The sequence below is a fragment of the Eleginops maclovinus genome, chromosome 12 (assembly GCF_036324505.1).
Source record: "Eleginops maclovinus isolate JMC-PN-2008 ecotype Puerto Natales chromosome 12, JC_Emac_rtc_rv5, whole genome shotgun sequence".
Lineage (NCBI taxonomy): Eukaryota > Metazoa > Chordata > Actinopteri > Perciformes > Eleginopidae > Eleginops > Eleginops maclovinus.
Genome location: NC_086360.1, coordinates 27632609 through 27646493, shown reverse-complemented (window position 1 = coordinate 27646493; position 13885 = coordinate 27632609). Strand labels below are relative to the sequence as shown.

General features: G+C 41.1%; 2 protein-coding genes across 2 annotated transcripts in view; both read left to right on the top strand.

The window, feature by feature from the left end:
• The first annotated feature begins 77 nt into the window (after nucleotides 1–77).
• Nucleotides 78–11800, top strand: adora2aa (adenosine A2a receptor a). Its single transcript, XM_063897680.1, has 3 exons — nucleotides 78–299; nucleotides 5918–6529; nucleotides 9738–11800. Exons 2-3 carry the CDS (start codon nucleotides 6192–6194, stop codon nucleotides 10714–10716), a joined length of 1317 nt encoding a protein of 438 aa, XP_063753750.1. The 5' UTR covers nucleotides 78–299; nucleotides 5918–6191; the 3' UTR covers nucleotides 10717–11800.
• Nucleotides 11801–13518: 1718 nt separating this feature from the next.
• LOC134874140 (uncharacterized protein C22orf15) overlaps nucleotides 13519–13885 on the top strand; it is a 4159-nt gene continuing 3792 nt past the window's right edge. Inside the window, exons 1-2 of the mRNA XM_063898158.1 lie at nucleotides 13519–13581; nucleotides 13676–13762. Of these exons, the coding sequence (XP_063754228.1) occupies nucleotides 13557–13581; nucleotides 13676–13762 (112 nt within the window). The 5' untranslated portion in view covers nucleotides 13519–13556. The remainder of the gene's footprint in view (nucleotides 13582–13675; nucleotides 13763–13885) is intronic.

Sequence of the window (13885 nt, the reverse complement as noted above, 5' to 3'; positions counted from 1 at the left end):
GAGAGAGAGAGAGAGAGAGAGAGAGAGAGAGAGAGAGAGAGAGAGAGAGAGAGAGAGAGAGAGAGAGAGAGAGAGAGCTCCTCTCATCCGCAGTGTCTTCCTGAGGATCTTTCTGTTACCTCTCTCACTGCGAGAAGGAGACTTTTACCGTGTAGTTATTTTTTGAACAGTGACTTAAGTTTCATTTGTGGTTTTTTGAAAGTGAGACGGTAATTTCCCCCTTATTGTAATTTGTTGTACTTCAGCTCGGGGCGTGTTTGATCACCTTATCAGTGTCGGAAATCTACTTTGTGAGAAAGGTGAGTCATTTAAAAACAGTTAAATATACAGAGTGTTTTATGATGCATGTTGGTGATGCTTGCATATGATTTAACTTGATATTTAATAATGTTTATAACATTTATTTCATTCGCCTGTTTGGAACAGACAGCGTGTACAGCTGCCTGGGTATGGAGTCAGAAGCATGCCAATAAAAGAATAATGCATCCGTAATTAAGGAAATACATGCGGAAATATAAAGTGGTTTATGTAGAATATTAAATACACAAAGAAGGAAATATAAAGAGGGTTCAGTAATAGAGGAAAGCCAAGAAAAATCGGATATGAAAATGACTGTAAATAAATCTTAAATACAAAAAGTGTATAAATAAATTATATGTGAAATAATCCAATAATAAATAAATATAATACAAATAAAAACATTCAGAAACTAAATATATAATTTTTATTTATTTCAATTTGTTTTATTTACTTCTTTAAATATTTCCTTCATTTTCTAAATTTTCTGACTCATTATTGTACGACATTTAGCTCAGATGCTAACAGGACTGACAGGTCTGACAGCCACCGAGTATATTTGCTCATGTTCTGCGATTAAGTACACATTTGAGGAACTTGTAGTTTGTTTGAGCATCAATAACAAAGCAAAGTAAACCTTGGGTTTCCTGGTCAGTGTCGTTAATAAACATTATGCTTACAATTTACTACATACTGATATACACCTGAACATCAGCAGGAGAGGACTCTTTAAAGTAGAGACACTACATACTGATATACACCTGAACATCAGCAGGAGAGGACTCTTTAAAGTAGAGACACTACATACTGATATACACCTGAACATCAGCAGGAGAGGACTCTTTAAAGTAGAGACACTACATACTGATATACACCTGAACATCAGCAGGAGAGGACTCTTTAAAGTAGAGACACTACATACTGATATACACCTGAACATCAGCAGGAGAGGACTCTTTAAAGTAGAGACACTACATACTGATATACACCAGAACATCAGCAGGAGAGGACTCTTTAAAGTAGAGACACTACATACTGATATACACCTGAACATCAGCAGGAGAGGACTCTTTAAAGTAGAGACACTACATACTGATATACACCTGAACATCAGCAGGAGAGGACTCTTTAAAGTAGAGACACTACATACTGATATACACCTGAACATCAGCAGGAGAGGACTCTTTAAAGTAGAGACACTACATACTGATATACACCTGAACATCAGCAGGAGAGGACTCTTTAAAGTAGAGACACTACATACTGATATACACCAGAACATCAGCAGGAGAGGACTCTTTAAAGTAGAGACACTACATACTGATATACACCTGAACATCAGCAGGAGAGGACTCTTTAAAGTAGAGACACTACATACTGATATACACCTGAACATCAGCAGGAGAGGACTCTTTAAAGTAGAGACACTACATACTGATATACACCTGAACATCAGCAGGAGAGGACTCTTTAAAGTAGAGACACTACATACTGATATACACCTGAACATCAGCAGGAGAGGACTCTTTAAAGTAGAGACACTACATACTGATATACACCTGAACATCAGCAGGAGAGGACTCTTTAAAGTAGAGACTCTACATACTGATATACACCTGAACATCAGCAGGAGAGGACTCTTTAAAGTAGAGACACTACATACTGATATACACCTGAACATCAGCAGGAGAGGACTCTTTAAAGTAGAGACACTACATACTGATATACACCTGAACATCAGCAGGAGAGGACTCTTTAAAGTAGAGACTCTACATACTGATATACACCTGAAAATCAGCAGGAGAGGACTCTTTAAAGTAGAGACACTAAATACTGATATACACCTGAACATCAGCAGGAGAGGACTCTTTAAAGTAGAGACACTACATACTGATATACACCTGAACATCAGCAGGAGAGGACTCTTTAAAGTAGAGACTCTACATACTGATACACCTGAACATCAGCAGGAGAGGACTCTTTAAAGTAGAGACACTACATACTGATATACACCTGAACATCAGCAGGAGAGGACTCTTTAAAGTACAGACACTACATACTGATATACACCTGAAAATCAGCAGGAGAGGACTCTTTAAAGTAGAGACTCTACATACTGATACACCTGAACATCAGCAGGAGAGGACTCTTTAAAGTACAGACACTACATACTGATATACACCTGAACGTCAGCCGGAGAGGACTCTTTAAAGTAGAGACACTACATACTGATATACACCTGAAAATCAGCAGGAGAGGACTCTTTAAAGTAGAGACACTACATACTGATATACACCTGAACATCAGCAGGAGAGGACTCTTTAAAGTACAGACACTACATACTGATATACACCTGAACGTCAGCAGGAGAGGACTCTTTAAAGTAGAGACTCTACATACTGATATACACCTGAACATCAGCAGGAGAGGACTCTTTAAAGTAGAGACACTACATACTGATATACACCTGAACATCAGCAGGAGAGGACTCTTTAAAGTAGAGACACTACATACTGATATACACCTGAACATCAGCAGGAGAGGACTCCTTGATATTAAATGTGTCCCATGTCCATTTAAAAAGTGATCACGATGATAGCTATACTATATTCACTGCAGGGAGCTAAATGCACCTCCCTGCAGTGATGTCACTATGCTAACCAAACAGAGCAGACTGTAAGCTGCATTAGCATAACTTCCTCCTTCATTGAAAGAGTTTCATGTAGGAAGGAGTTCTCGATAACACAGATCCTCATGTGGGTCTATTATTGCTGCACTTCTCTGAAAACCTCCAAACCAAACAAATGCCCAACATCAAGTTATCCTACATAAACTTATTCATTGCATTTCTCCAAATCTCTGTCCTTTTGGTTGTCATTTTTGCAGACCTCACTCTCAATTCCACATCTTGTTTTAGAGAAACCAGCAGGTAGAGGAGTCTCTTGTCTTCCGAGCTGAATCTACCGCAGACATGCAACTACCCACAGGAAGCTGAGCGGTGTGAAGTGTGTTCCTCCTCACTTCCTCTGCAAGACAGGACATAATGAAGCAACTTAATCAAACACTGCATCTGAACATAAAGACACTCTTACATTTATTATCTGAACGTGTCCCGAGGGTGCTAGTGTGATCGAATCATCATAAAGAGACCTCACTGTTTCACTGATGACGCCTGGAGACGTACTTATAAAACTTCCTGGTGAAAAGAGTTGCTGTTAAAGAAGTCCTTAGAGATCGATGACCTCTTTTTATTGTTCGCACAAGATCCTGGGTGTAGAGAGAAGGTCTTTATAAGAGGAATGAGTTATAAAACATGTATCAGGGTTTAGTCTAAACCCGATGGCAGGGCCCTCAAACCAAAATGCAGATTCAAGTGTGAAAGTGATGCCAGAAAACCATATTTCTGCTCCTCACTGTGTAATGACTCAAGGAATGTGACCGTTGTGTCAGTAACAGTGATGGTTGCTCCTTCTTATCAATGTTTTGACATCTTTGATGCCATGCACCTTCACGTTTTACAAAGTAATCAGTCACAAGGATGATACTATTATTTTACGTATTGATTTTTCTGTCAATGTGGCCTTTATCACTAAGAACGCCATTTATTTCATTTGTTTTATTAGTGAATAAACAAGTAAAGAAATATAAAAAGGGAAAGAACGACAGGCCATTTATTTAGCATTAATAAGGGACGTAATAAGAACTTCAAAAAATGTAATAAACAATAATACAAATGAATAAATGGAAAGATTATCGGATAAATACAAAATATTTTACTTGTAATTTTACATTTTTTAATTTGTTTTATAATTCCACTTATATTTATTATTATATCTTTTTATCAATTTATTCCCACATTGGTTTTTCACTGATTTATCACAAAACATGCATTTCCACGTTTAATTATTTACATATCTTTTCATTTCTCTTCATATTTATATACCTATTTTCCTGTTATTACAAACACTATGTCTTGGGATCAACCGAACCTTCTCTAAAGGGAGGGGTGCTTCACCTGGGAGTTATCTGGGACACATTTCTGAGCGTTTCTTGTTGTTGCAGGATGCATTGATAGCATGGGAGCCTCCTGTCTAAGGTTTCACAGATCCATTATAACCCTCGCTGTCCTCTGGGGTTTGTGCTGCTTAAAACATTATAATAAACTGGAATGCAACACCTCTTTCCTCAAGACGCATGAATACCCAGGACTCAGAGGAAAGAGACCAACAAAAACTGTATCTGTGAGTCAAGTAGAATTTAAAAACTTTGAAATAACAAGTTTTCTTTATTAATAAATAAGACTTTTGGTCCCAGAGGTGGAAACCCTGCTTCAGAGAGCAGAGGCCGCTGTGGTCCTGCAGCTGTTGTCTCACACAACTCGATGTAACCTCCAGAAAATCTCCCTCAGAGGGAATTCTTCAAGTCAAAAAACAGCAGATTCCTGTTTGCTGAGCCTTTTAGGGCCGATGGCTCATAGATAGCAGACGGACGGATGATTGAAGAGTCAGGAAGAGAGGTTTCTTTACAGGAATTGTGATCTGAAGTAAGCAGAATGGACCAATGAACTCTGATTCATCACATCTGTCTCTATCTCCCTGTCAATGAAGGCAAAGCCTGGAAGAAACGAGTATTGTGGATTAGATTTATTGATTGTCTGTGTGCAAATGTGTCTTTAATGTCCAGCAAAGGGACATTAAAGGGGCTGCTCCTACTCAGCTTCATATCAGTATGTAGAGTCTCTACTTTAAAGAGTCCTCTCCTGCTGATGTTCAGGTGTATATCAGTATGTAGAGTCTCTACTTTAAAGAGTCCTCTCCTGCTGATGTTCAGGTGTATATCAGTATGTACTGTCTCTACTTTAAAGAGTCCTCTCCTGCTGATGTTCAGGTGTATATCAGTATGTAGTGTCTCTACTTTAAAGAGTCATCTCCTGCTGATGTTCAGGTGTATATCAGTATGTAGTGTCTCTACTTTAAAGAGTCCTCTCCTGCTGATGTTCAGGTGTATATCAGTATGTAGAGTCTCTACTTTAAAGAGTCCTCTCCTGCTGATGTTCAGGTGTATATCAGTATGTAGTGTCTCTACTTTAAAGAGTCCTCTCCTGCTGATGTTCAGGTGTATATCAGTATGTAGAGTCTCTACTTTAAAGAGTCCTCTCCTGCTGATGTTCAGGTGTATATCAGTATGTAGTGTCTCTACTTTAAAGAGTCCTCTCCTGCTGATGTTCAGGTGTATATCAGTATGTAGAGTCTCTACTTTAAAGAGTCCTCTCCTGCTGATGTTCAGGTGTATATCAGTATGTAGTGTCTCTACTTTAAAGAGTCCTCTCCTGCTGATGTTCAGGTGTATATCAGTATGTAGTGTCTCTCCTGGGACATGTCTCCATGCTTTATTGTTCAGACAGCTCTTTATTTTTCTCATACTGCCTGTGCTGCAGCACCTCTTTCCCCCCCCTTCTCCTCCAGTGACTCTGGTTAGAGGTGGAAGAGCGGTGCAGTTTAAAGAGTGATCATGGTAGAAACTTGCCACATACACATACTTTTCAAAACCACAGCATGTCTGAAAAGCATGTGGAAATCCTCTTCCTATGTTGTAACAGCAGTTCCTCTTTTTTCTGCAGCTTCACGATTCCTCAGTGATTGTTGGCATCATCTCAGCCCTTTGAGAGGTTCATGGGAATAAGGCTGTGAGGGGGGAGGACCTAAGAGGGGAGGAAATGAGGGCGGAAGGCCTCAGAGGACTCTATCAGGATCCGAAGAGTGAGCGGTGAGGAGTAAATCAGCTTTCTCCTCAGGAGTGTGGCGGTGGATGTTTGTGGAGGTGAGGCACCCGGCTGCAGCGATGGTGGTTGAGGCGAGGCTTCCTCCCTCCTCACCTTTGACCTTTCCGTCACGATGCCGGAAGACCCCGTCGCCTCCTCCCTCTACATCGTGCTGGAGCTGCTGATCGCTGTCTTCTCCGTACTGGGAAATGTTCTGGTCTGCTGGGCCGTCTGCCTCAACAGCAACCTGCAGAGCATCACCAACTTCTTCGTGGTGTCTCTGGCGGTGGCGGACATCGCTGTGGGGGTCCTCGCCATCCCCTTCGCCATCGCCATCAGCACCGGCTTCTGCTCCAACTTCTACGGCTGCCTGTTCATCGCCTGCTTCGTGCTGGTGCTGACCCAGAGCTCCATCTTCAGCCTGCTGGCCATCGCCATTGACCGGTACATCGCCATCAAGATATCTCTCAGGTCAGTAGAGCATAAAAAAAAAAAACAGTTACAAATAAATAAATAAATGAATATAAAAAATAATTTAAAATGTAAATTTAAACAAAAGTAAAAATGTAAATACATTCAAATGTTTTAATTAAAAAATAATAATAATCATACAAGTTCTAAACATTTATGTAACAGAAAAAGTGATAAATGAAAATAATAATAAATAAAAGAATAAAGAAGTTAATCATAAAAAAAGAAAATAAATAAAAGAATGTATAAACAAAAAGAAATATGAAATCAATTAATTAATAAAAATATGATAAAAAATTAATATTGCATTAAAAAAAAGGAAAGTGAATATAAAATAAATGTGGAATAGATGGAAATATAAAAATGAATACATGGAATATAAAACAAGTAAAAGAAAGTCAATCAAAAAAGTGAAAATATTAATATTATCAATTAATACAAAATAAATATCTAAATATCAAGAGTGATTCTTTTAAATAATTCAACAAATAAAAATGAACAAAATAAATTAAAAGAAGAAGAAATAAATAATACAATAATATCAAAAAATATTGAGGAAATATAAAGAGGGAAAGTAAATAGAAATATATTTTTAGAGACAAACAGTTTATAATATTTGTGAATGTGAAACAATTATTAAAACACTTTTTTTAAATAATCCCATTTTTTTTGTTTTTGACTATTTATTCTTTATTTGTTAGAATTATTCAGATTATATAGAATTATTCTTCAGTTTTTTTGTATATTTTGTTCCCTCAGTTGTAATCTGTCCCATGGTTCCAGTGCGAGTGGAAGTCTCCCAATAAAACCACATATTTCATTTTTATTTATCAGTATCGAGGCTTGACATTTGGTCCAGAAACTCTTGGCCAGATTAAGTGTTTCCAGAAATGGCGTCTCCCACGAGGCCGTTTCCCCTCCGGAGCAATCCAACGTACGGCGCTCTAATTACTTACCCAGACTGTGACCCCCCCCTCATAACCCCCTGTGTGATCTTACTTCATAGTTTAAACCACAGCTCTTATTAAACTGTTTCTTTTTAAACTCAGCCTAGATGAAGATATCAATGTGTCCAGATATTTAACCTTTCAGATAAGAACGTTTACTCAGATCTTAAAGAGGCTCTATTCTGGTTTTCCCTGTCCTGTGGTGTGTAATGGGTTTGAGTGCATGTAAATGGTTTGCAAAGGCTAAAATCCCTGTGTCCCCTTGGGCGGGAGATTAAATTAAGTTAATAAAAAGATGAGTAAATATAAAGATACATAAATTAAAAGAAATGTGGACATTTAATAAAAAATACATTAAAAACCAAATAAGTAAAATAAATGCAATAAAACAAAAATAAAGAAAAATAATTCTTAAAGTGGAAAAAATGAAGTAAAAATAGAAGCAAGATATAAATATAAATATATAAAACAGAATATATTTTAATAAAAATATGGTTATATTTTAAAATTAAATCAGAAAACTAGAAAAATGTTTAAATGTAAAGAGAAAATATTAATTATTAAACCCCGAGCTCAGCCTTCCTGTTATTCCACACAGCCTCCTCTCTGTGTAGAAGATGTGACGGTTTCTCTGCATTGTTTTTTTGCATCCATGTTACCGGGTTGTTTTTGCAACATTAACCTCTGCACTTTAACATCTGAAGAATGTGATAGAAACAAGCCAAATATCTCAGCTGCTCTCCCACACAGCTGCCCCAAAATAGACCTTCCTCTGCGGCCTGCAGTTTGTTTATTCTGGCTCGTTTACTTCCGGCATGAGAAGTGCTTCCACCGAGTCGTCAGCTGATCTGGTTATAAGTCCAGGGAAACCTAGTATATACTGAATACTAAACATTACTTTAGTTTGGGCCCAAAAAGTCTCAAAATCCAGCATGGACAAATGTCTTATTGGAAAGGTTTGTACTTTTTAGATGACATAGAATCGGAGGATGAAACCCTCGTTATTGTCACATACATGCACACAGCAGAGCACACACAGTGAAATGTGTCCTCTGCGTTTAACCCATCCTAGTACTAGGAGCAGTGGGCAGCTATCGTGCAGCGCCCGGGGAGCAATGGGGAGGGGGGATTGGAGGTGTCCGGTGCCTTGCTCAAGGGCACCACAGCAGGGCCTAGGAGGTGAACTGGGACCTCTCCAAGTAGCAGTCCACTTTCCATATTTCAAGTCTGTTCGGGGACTTGAACCGGCGACCCTACGATTCCCAAACCAAGCCCCTACTGACTGAGCCACTGCTGGACATGGTTAAAAGCCAATGTCAGGTTTTGTGTTGGTTTTTAATTGGGAAAAGTGGCTTTATTGGGTTCATGAAATGTCTTCAATAGGAAATCTGCATAGGTAGGACGTCCTCCCTGGAAGAAAAGGCTATAGGTAGATGTTCCGTTAATACGTGTGTAGCTAAACAGCGCTCTCTGGTGGTTGTAATCATTTGAACACAGAAGGTCTGCTGGAGTATTATAAAAAGGAATCCATTAAGGCAGAGAGGGAAGGGTGGTGGATTGGGTTACCCTTGTGTCGTCTTCCCTGTGCAATGTTTGCCCTCCTGTTTGTCTGTCAGGCATAAAGCATCGAAACTGTGTGACACCTTTCTATCCAACTTAATTCTGACTTCTACGCAATCTTTGATATATAGAGTCATTTACACAAAGCAAAAGCAAACAACCCATGATCTTTTGTGGCAAATCGATAAGATAACCCCTTATTCCGACATAAAAACATGTGGAAATTAGTCAGATTTGACTCAAGGACTACAGGAAGGCAAAACAAAACGAAACTTTCATTTGTGTCTCGTGTGAAACCACATCCTATCATTTGAAGTTACAGACAGCACAACGTTAGGTGTATCTCACGTTGTGCTTTTTTTCTGACTTACCCATCATCTTAGCATAACCAGGTTGTTTCTCCTCTTCATTTTTGTGTGTGTATGTGCGTAGAAATGTTGTGTAGTGTGTCCGTCAAATATACTTTATTCTGCTCCTTATAGTATCAGGTTTAGTTTTTCCTTAGATATAATGAAGAATCAGTTTTCCCCTGTGCTTATTGACTATGTTAAAGAGGCCCTTCTCTGCTTTTTGGGGGGTTTTACTTTCCTGTAGTGTGTTCTTTAGGTTTTAGTCCATGTAAAGGGTCTGCAAAGGCCAACATGTTCCCTCCAGAGGCAGTTTCTTGGCTTATGTTTGATGTTTTTATCGTCTCTCTCCAGGTACAACAGCTTGGTGACCGGGCAGCGGGCCCAGGGCATCATCGCCATCTGCTGGGTGCTATCCATCATCATCGGCCTGACCCCCATGATGGGCTGGCACAAGCCCCCCGACAGCAGCAACAGCTCCTGCCCGCCGGGCCTCATGAGGTGCCTGTTTGAAGGCGTGGTGGTCATGGAGTACATGGTCTACTTCAACTTCTTCGCCTGCGTGATGATCCCCCTGCTGCTGATGCTGGGGATCTACCTGTGCATCTTCATGGCCGCTCGCCACCAGCTCAAACTGATGGAGGTGAAGGCGGTGCACGGGATGAAGTCTTGCTCCACGCTGCAGAAGGAAGTCCAGGCGGCCAAGTCTCTGGCGATCATCGTGGGACTTTTCGCCGTGTGCTGGCTCCCTCTGCACATCATAAACTGCTTCACCCTCTTCTGTCCGGAGTGCGCTCGTCCTCCGGCGTGGATCATGTTCGTGGCGATCATCCTTTCCCATGCCAACTCCGTGATCAACCCCTTCATCTACGCCTACCGCATCCGGGAGTTCAGGCAGACCTTCCGCAGGATTATCCGCCGACACATCCTGGGTAAGCAGGAGACCTTCGAGAGCGGCGGCAGCAGCAGGCGCAACTCCGTGAGACTCAAAGCGGACGGGATCACCTTCGACACTTTCACGGAGCACAGCAGCAGCGGCAGCAGCTGTGAAAGCTCCTGCAGATGTTCCTCTCACATCTCCACTGTCGGGGGAGGCGTGGTGGCGGTTTCCCGGCCTCCTTTATCCGTCATTATCTCCCATTGTCCTAAAATGGGACCCTGTCCACTGCAGGCCCTCAGACACATCCCTGTAGGCCACCATCATCCTCAGTATGCGGAGCAGCAGCACGACACCGCCGGACAGGAAGTGATAGAGGAAGCGAGGGAGGCACAGGCGGAGTCGATGTTCGGGGAGAGGAAGTGTTGCTTTGTGGAGCTGGCCAATGTGTCATGACTCACGGTGGAAGACCCGGTGATCGGATGATGAAATGGGCTTTATCAGCCTCATGGTGTGGGTCAGAAGCTCCACCTACTAGTGTCATCTATTCATCACCAAAAGAAGGAATACACGAAGGAACAGCGACCCCCCCCCCCAGGGGCCGCAGTGACAGGAGCAAAGGCTGCCTACTGCGAATCCAGTCTCGTTCCACACTCCAGTCCAATTATTCACGTATGAACCTCAAGCTTGTTTGCTAAGAAGAAACAAACATTTATGATTGGTTAAGAGATTGTGTGAGGACATTCGCCGTTACAGATGCTATAAACATGAACATAATTGACCTTAAAAGGAATAAAAAGATGGCGTTAAACTCCTGGCAAACGTTGTGTGAGTGTGGATCGGTAAACGCCAGACTTCAAGAGTAAGACGACGTGAAACTGCCTCGTCCCCCTCACAGTTTTTCCAGCCTGTTTTTATTTAGATCCAAATAAGGGGATGTTATTTAAGAGTCTCTGCACTGTGTGACCAGGCTTTGAAATGTTCGTTCGTTGCATTTAATCCACGAGCTCCAGGGGACAGGACTACTTTGTCGCGAGGACGAGGCGTTCCTTTCTGGTTTTAAAAACACCTCCAGCAGGAGTCAGGTGTTCCCGTGTTGTCTTCGTGTTCGCAAGGTTAAGTTCCAGTTTTAATTTACAAATCAGTCTTTCTTTAATCCACCCCCCCCCCCCCCCCCCGTTTTACAAACAACACATTTCACATCGCTTTGGATATTTTAGTAATTAGGATGGACGGTTTTTTTTGATAATTTTCTGACATTTGATAGAGTGTTGAATGATGAATGAGTTGCAGCTCGACATTATTTCACATTGAACCATCATTTGCACCATATTTAGATTCAATGCATCCCGGGGACAGACTTCAATCACACTCGTTTCAATCAACATTTTTCACATCCAGGCTTTTCCTTCCTCTCACACTGAAATCCAGCTTCATCTGCATATATTTATTTGTCTTATGTTCCGACATGAAGATAAATGGGTCTCTTGTTCACGTGTGTGTCCGAAATAAAAGTGAAGGCCCCAAACTGGGAAACATATTTCTGAATTCTGTGGTTTGGTCTGCTAAAGGTTTGTCACTGTGACTTAATATAAGTGATTTTTCATGTAATCGTTCAGTTCTGAGTCTTTAGGGAGAACTTCACCTCACAAAATCCTCATTTCTAAATCAATTACTCACCCAGTGTTTCCTCAGATCTGCCTCTATGGTGAATAAAGAATTGAAAAACAGGGAGAAGTCTCGATGAATTGAAGTACATGGAGGCCGCGTTTAAATAAAAAATATGTAAAACTCTCACACAGCTCGTGCAGTGTAATCCAAGACTCATGTATCCAGCTGCTCGTTACTAACACATATTAAAGAGGCCCTATTCTGCTTTCTGTGGGGCTCCCTCTCCAGTAGTGTGTTTAATGCATGTAAATGGTCTGCAAAGTTTTAAATCCCTGTGTTCTCTCCAGAGGGAGTTTCTCTCCCACCCAAGAACACAGCAACATCACTATGTAACACTTGAGCTTCTATTGGCTAGCGCTCCAACACATTGTACATGATGTGTCCACAGGGCCGGCCAGCTAACCAATCAGAGCAGCTCTGGTTTCAGACAGAGGGTGAAAAGAGGGGCTGCAGCACAGGCAGTATGAGAAACATAAAGAGCTTTCTGAACATTAAAGCATGGAGACATGTCCCAGGAGAGACACTACATAATATGTCCTCCTTCATTAGTTTAGGATGTTCTTCCTTCTGCATTCTATTCTTCGTGAGGAGTTGAGGCATGTGAGCAAAGAGTTATCTATACACTATATTGGTGAAATATCCCCTAAAATCAAACCCATGACTGAAGCTTCTTTTTGCTTCTCTGCTGAATGTTTTGTCCCATGCAGGCGAGCACAACGCATACATAAATCCCGTTTACATTTTCAAAGTGTCCTCACTGTATCTGCAGTCATTAAGGACCACAATGACACAGTCTTTACTCAGAGCCCCTCTCGGGTCATAAATCCTTTCAGATGTGGATGTCTATAGCCAGAAAGCATAATGGGAAATGGGTTATTTAGACGGTAAAACCATGTTCGTTATTTCCCCAGGTTTTATTGCAATTCCCCGTGAGTTCAGGTTAAAGGGTGCAGAGCTTCCCCAGAGGTCTTTACTGCAGAACATTCACAACTGACACTGTTTTTAGTGTGCTCAAATCATCTAAAGGCACCTCTGAAGCTCCCTAATTAATAATATAGGTCATAAATCTGTAGAAAATACAGACTAATTGTCCAGTTTTCAAGACATCCATGTCATTTTGAGCTGTTTCCATGTGTTCGGTGGGTATGCTTAGCTAAGTGGCCCCTGGATGTAATTTAAATCTGTTGGTATTATGAGAAGTCATGTACCTCGTCAATCAATTAAGCTGAACACACACAACAGCACAACAGCAGTGCATGGAAACAATCACTCATGTTTTTTTTGCAGATTTACTTTGCTTTACTTTCCACCGACGCCCAACACGATGCTCTGAAGTGCAGAGTGCCAGTGTGTCTGTGTGTGGAGGCTCCATGGATACAAGCAACAGCAGCCCCTCGTTTAAAAAGCTTTGAAAGGAGAAGAGGAGGAGGATGCAAAGGAAGTGTGTGTGTGTGTGTGCCACAGGCCTCTCTTCGTCACAAAGTGTGCACCACAACAGATTTAACGGCCTCTTTTGTTCCCAGTCCTCCCTTTTTTTTTGGGGGGGGGGGGGCTCTCTGTAGTAAACAGGTGTGAGGAGTGGTGTGCAGAGTCAGTGTGAGTGGAGGGGAACTGCAGTCAGGACCATGTTTGTCACTGTCCTGCACGGCGGTTAGTAAAGCTCCTGTTCATCCTTGATGTTCAGCCTATTCTTTTGTTATCTTTTCTTATTTGCATATTTTTAACAATATTATTTTCCGGACAGACGGCAGGATGGACATCTTAAATCTCAACTGCAAGCTGATAAACTTCATCCAGCATTTAAAGGAGAGGTGCGGTCTGGACTACAAAGGTATCACATAAAAATGATAGTAATGGTTATAATAATGGCTTTAAATTGAGTGTATCTGAGTTTGAAGTAGGACTTATCGTTGCGTGTGTGAACGCTCACAGCAAAGATTTGAAAAATGAGTTT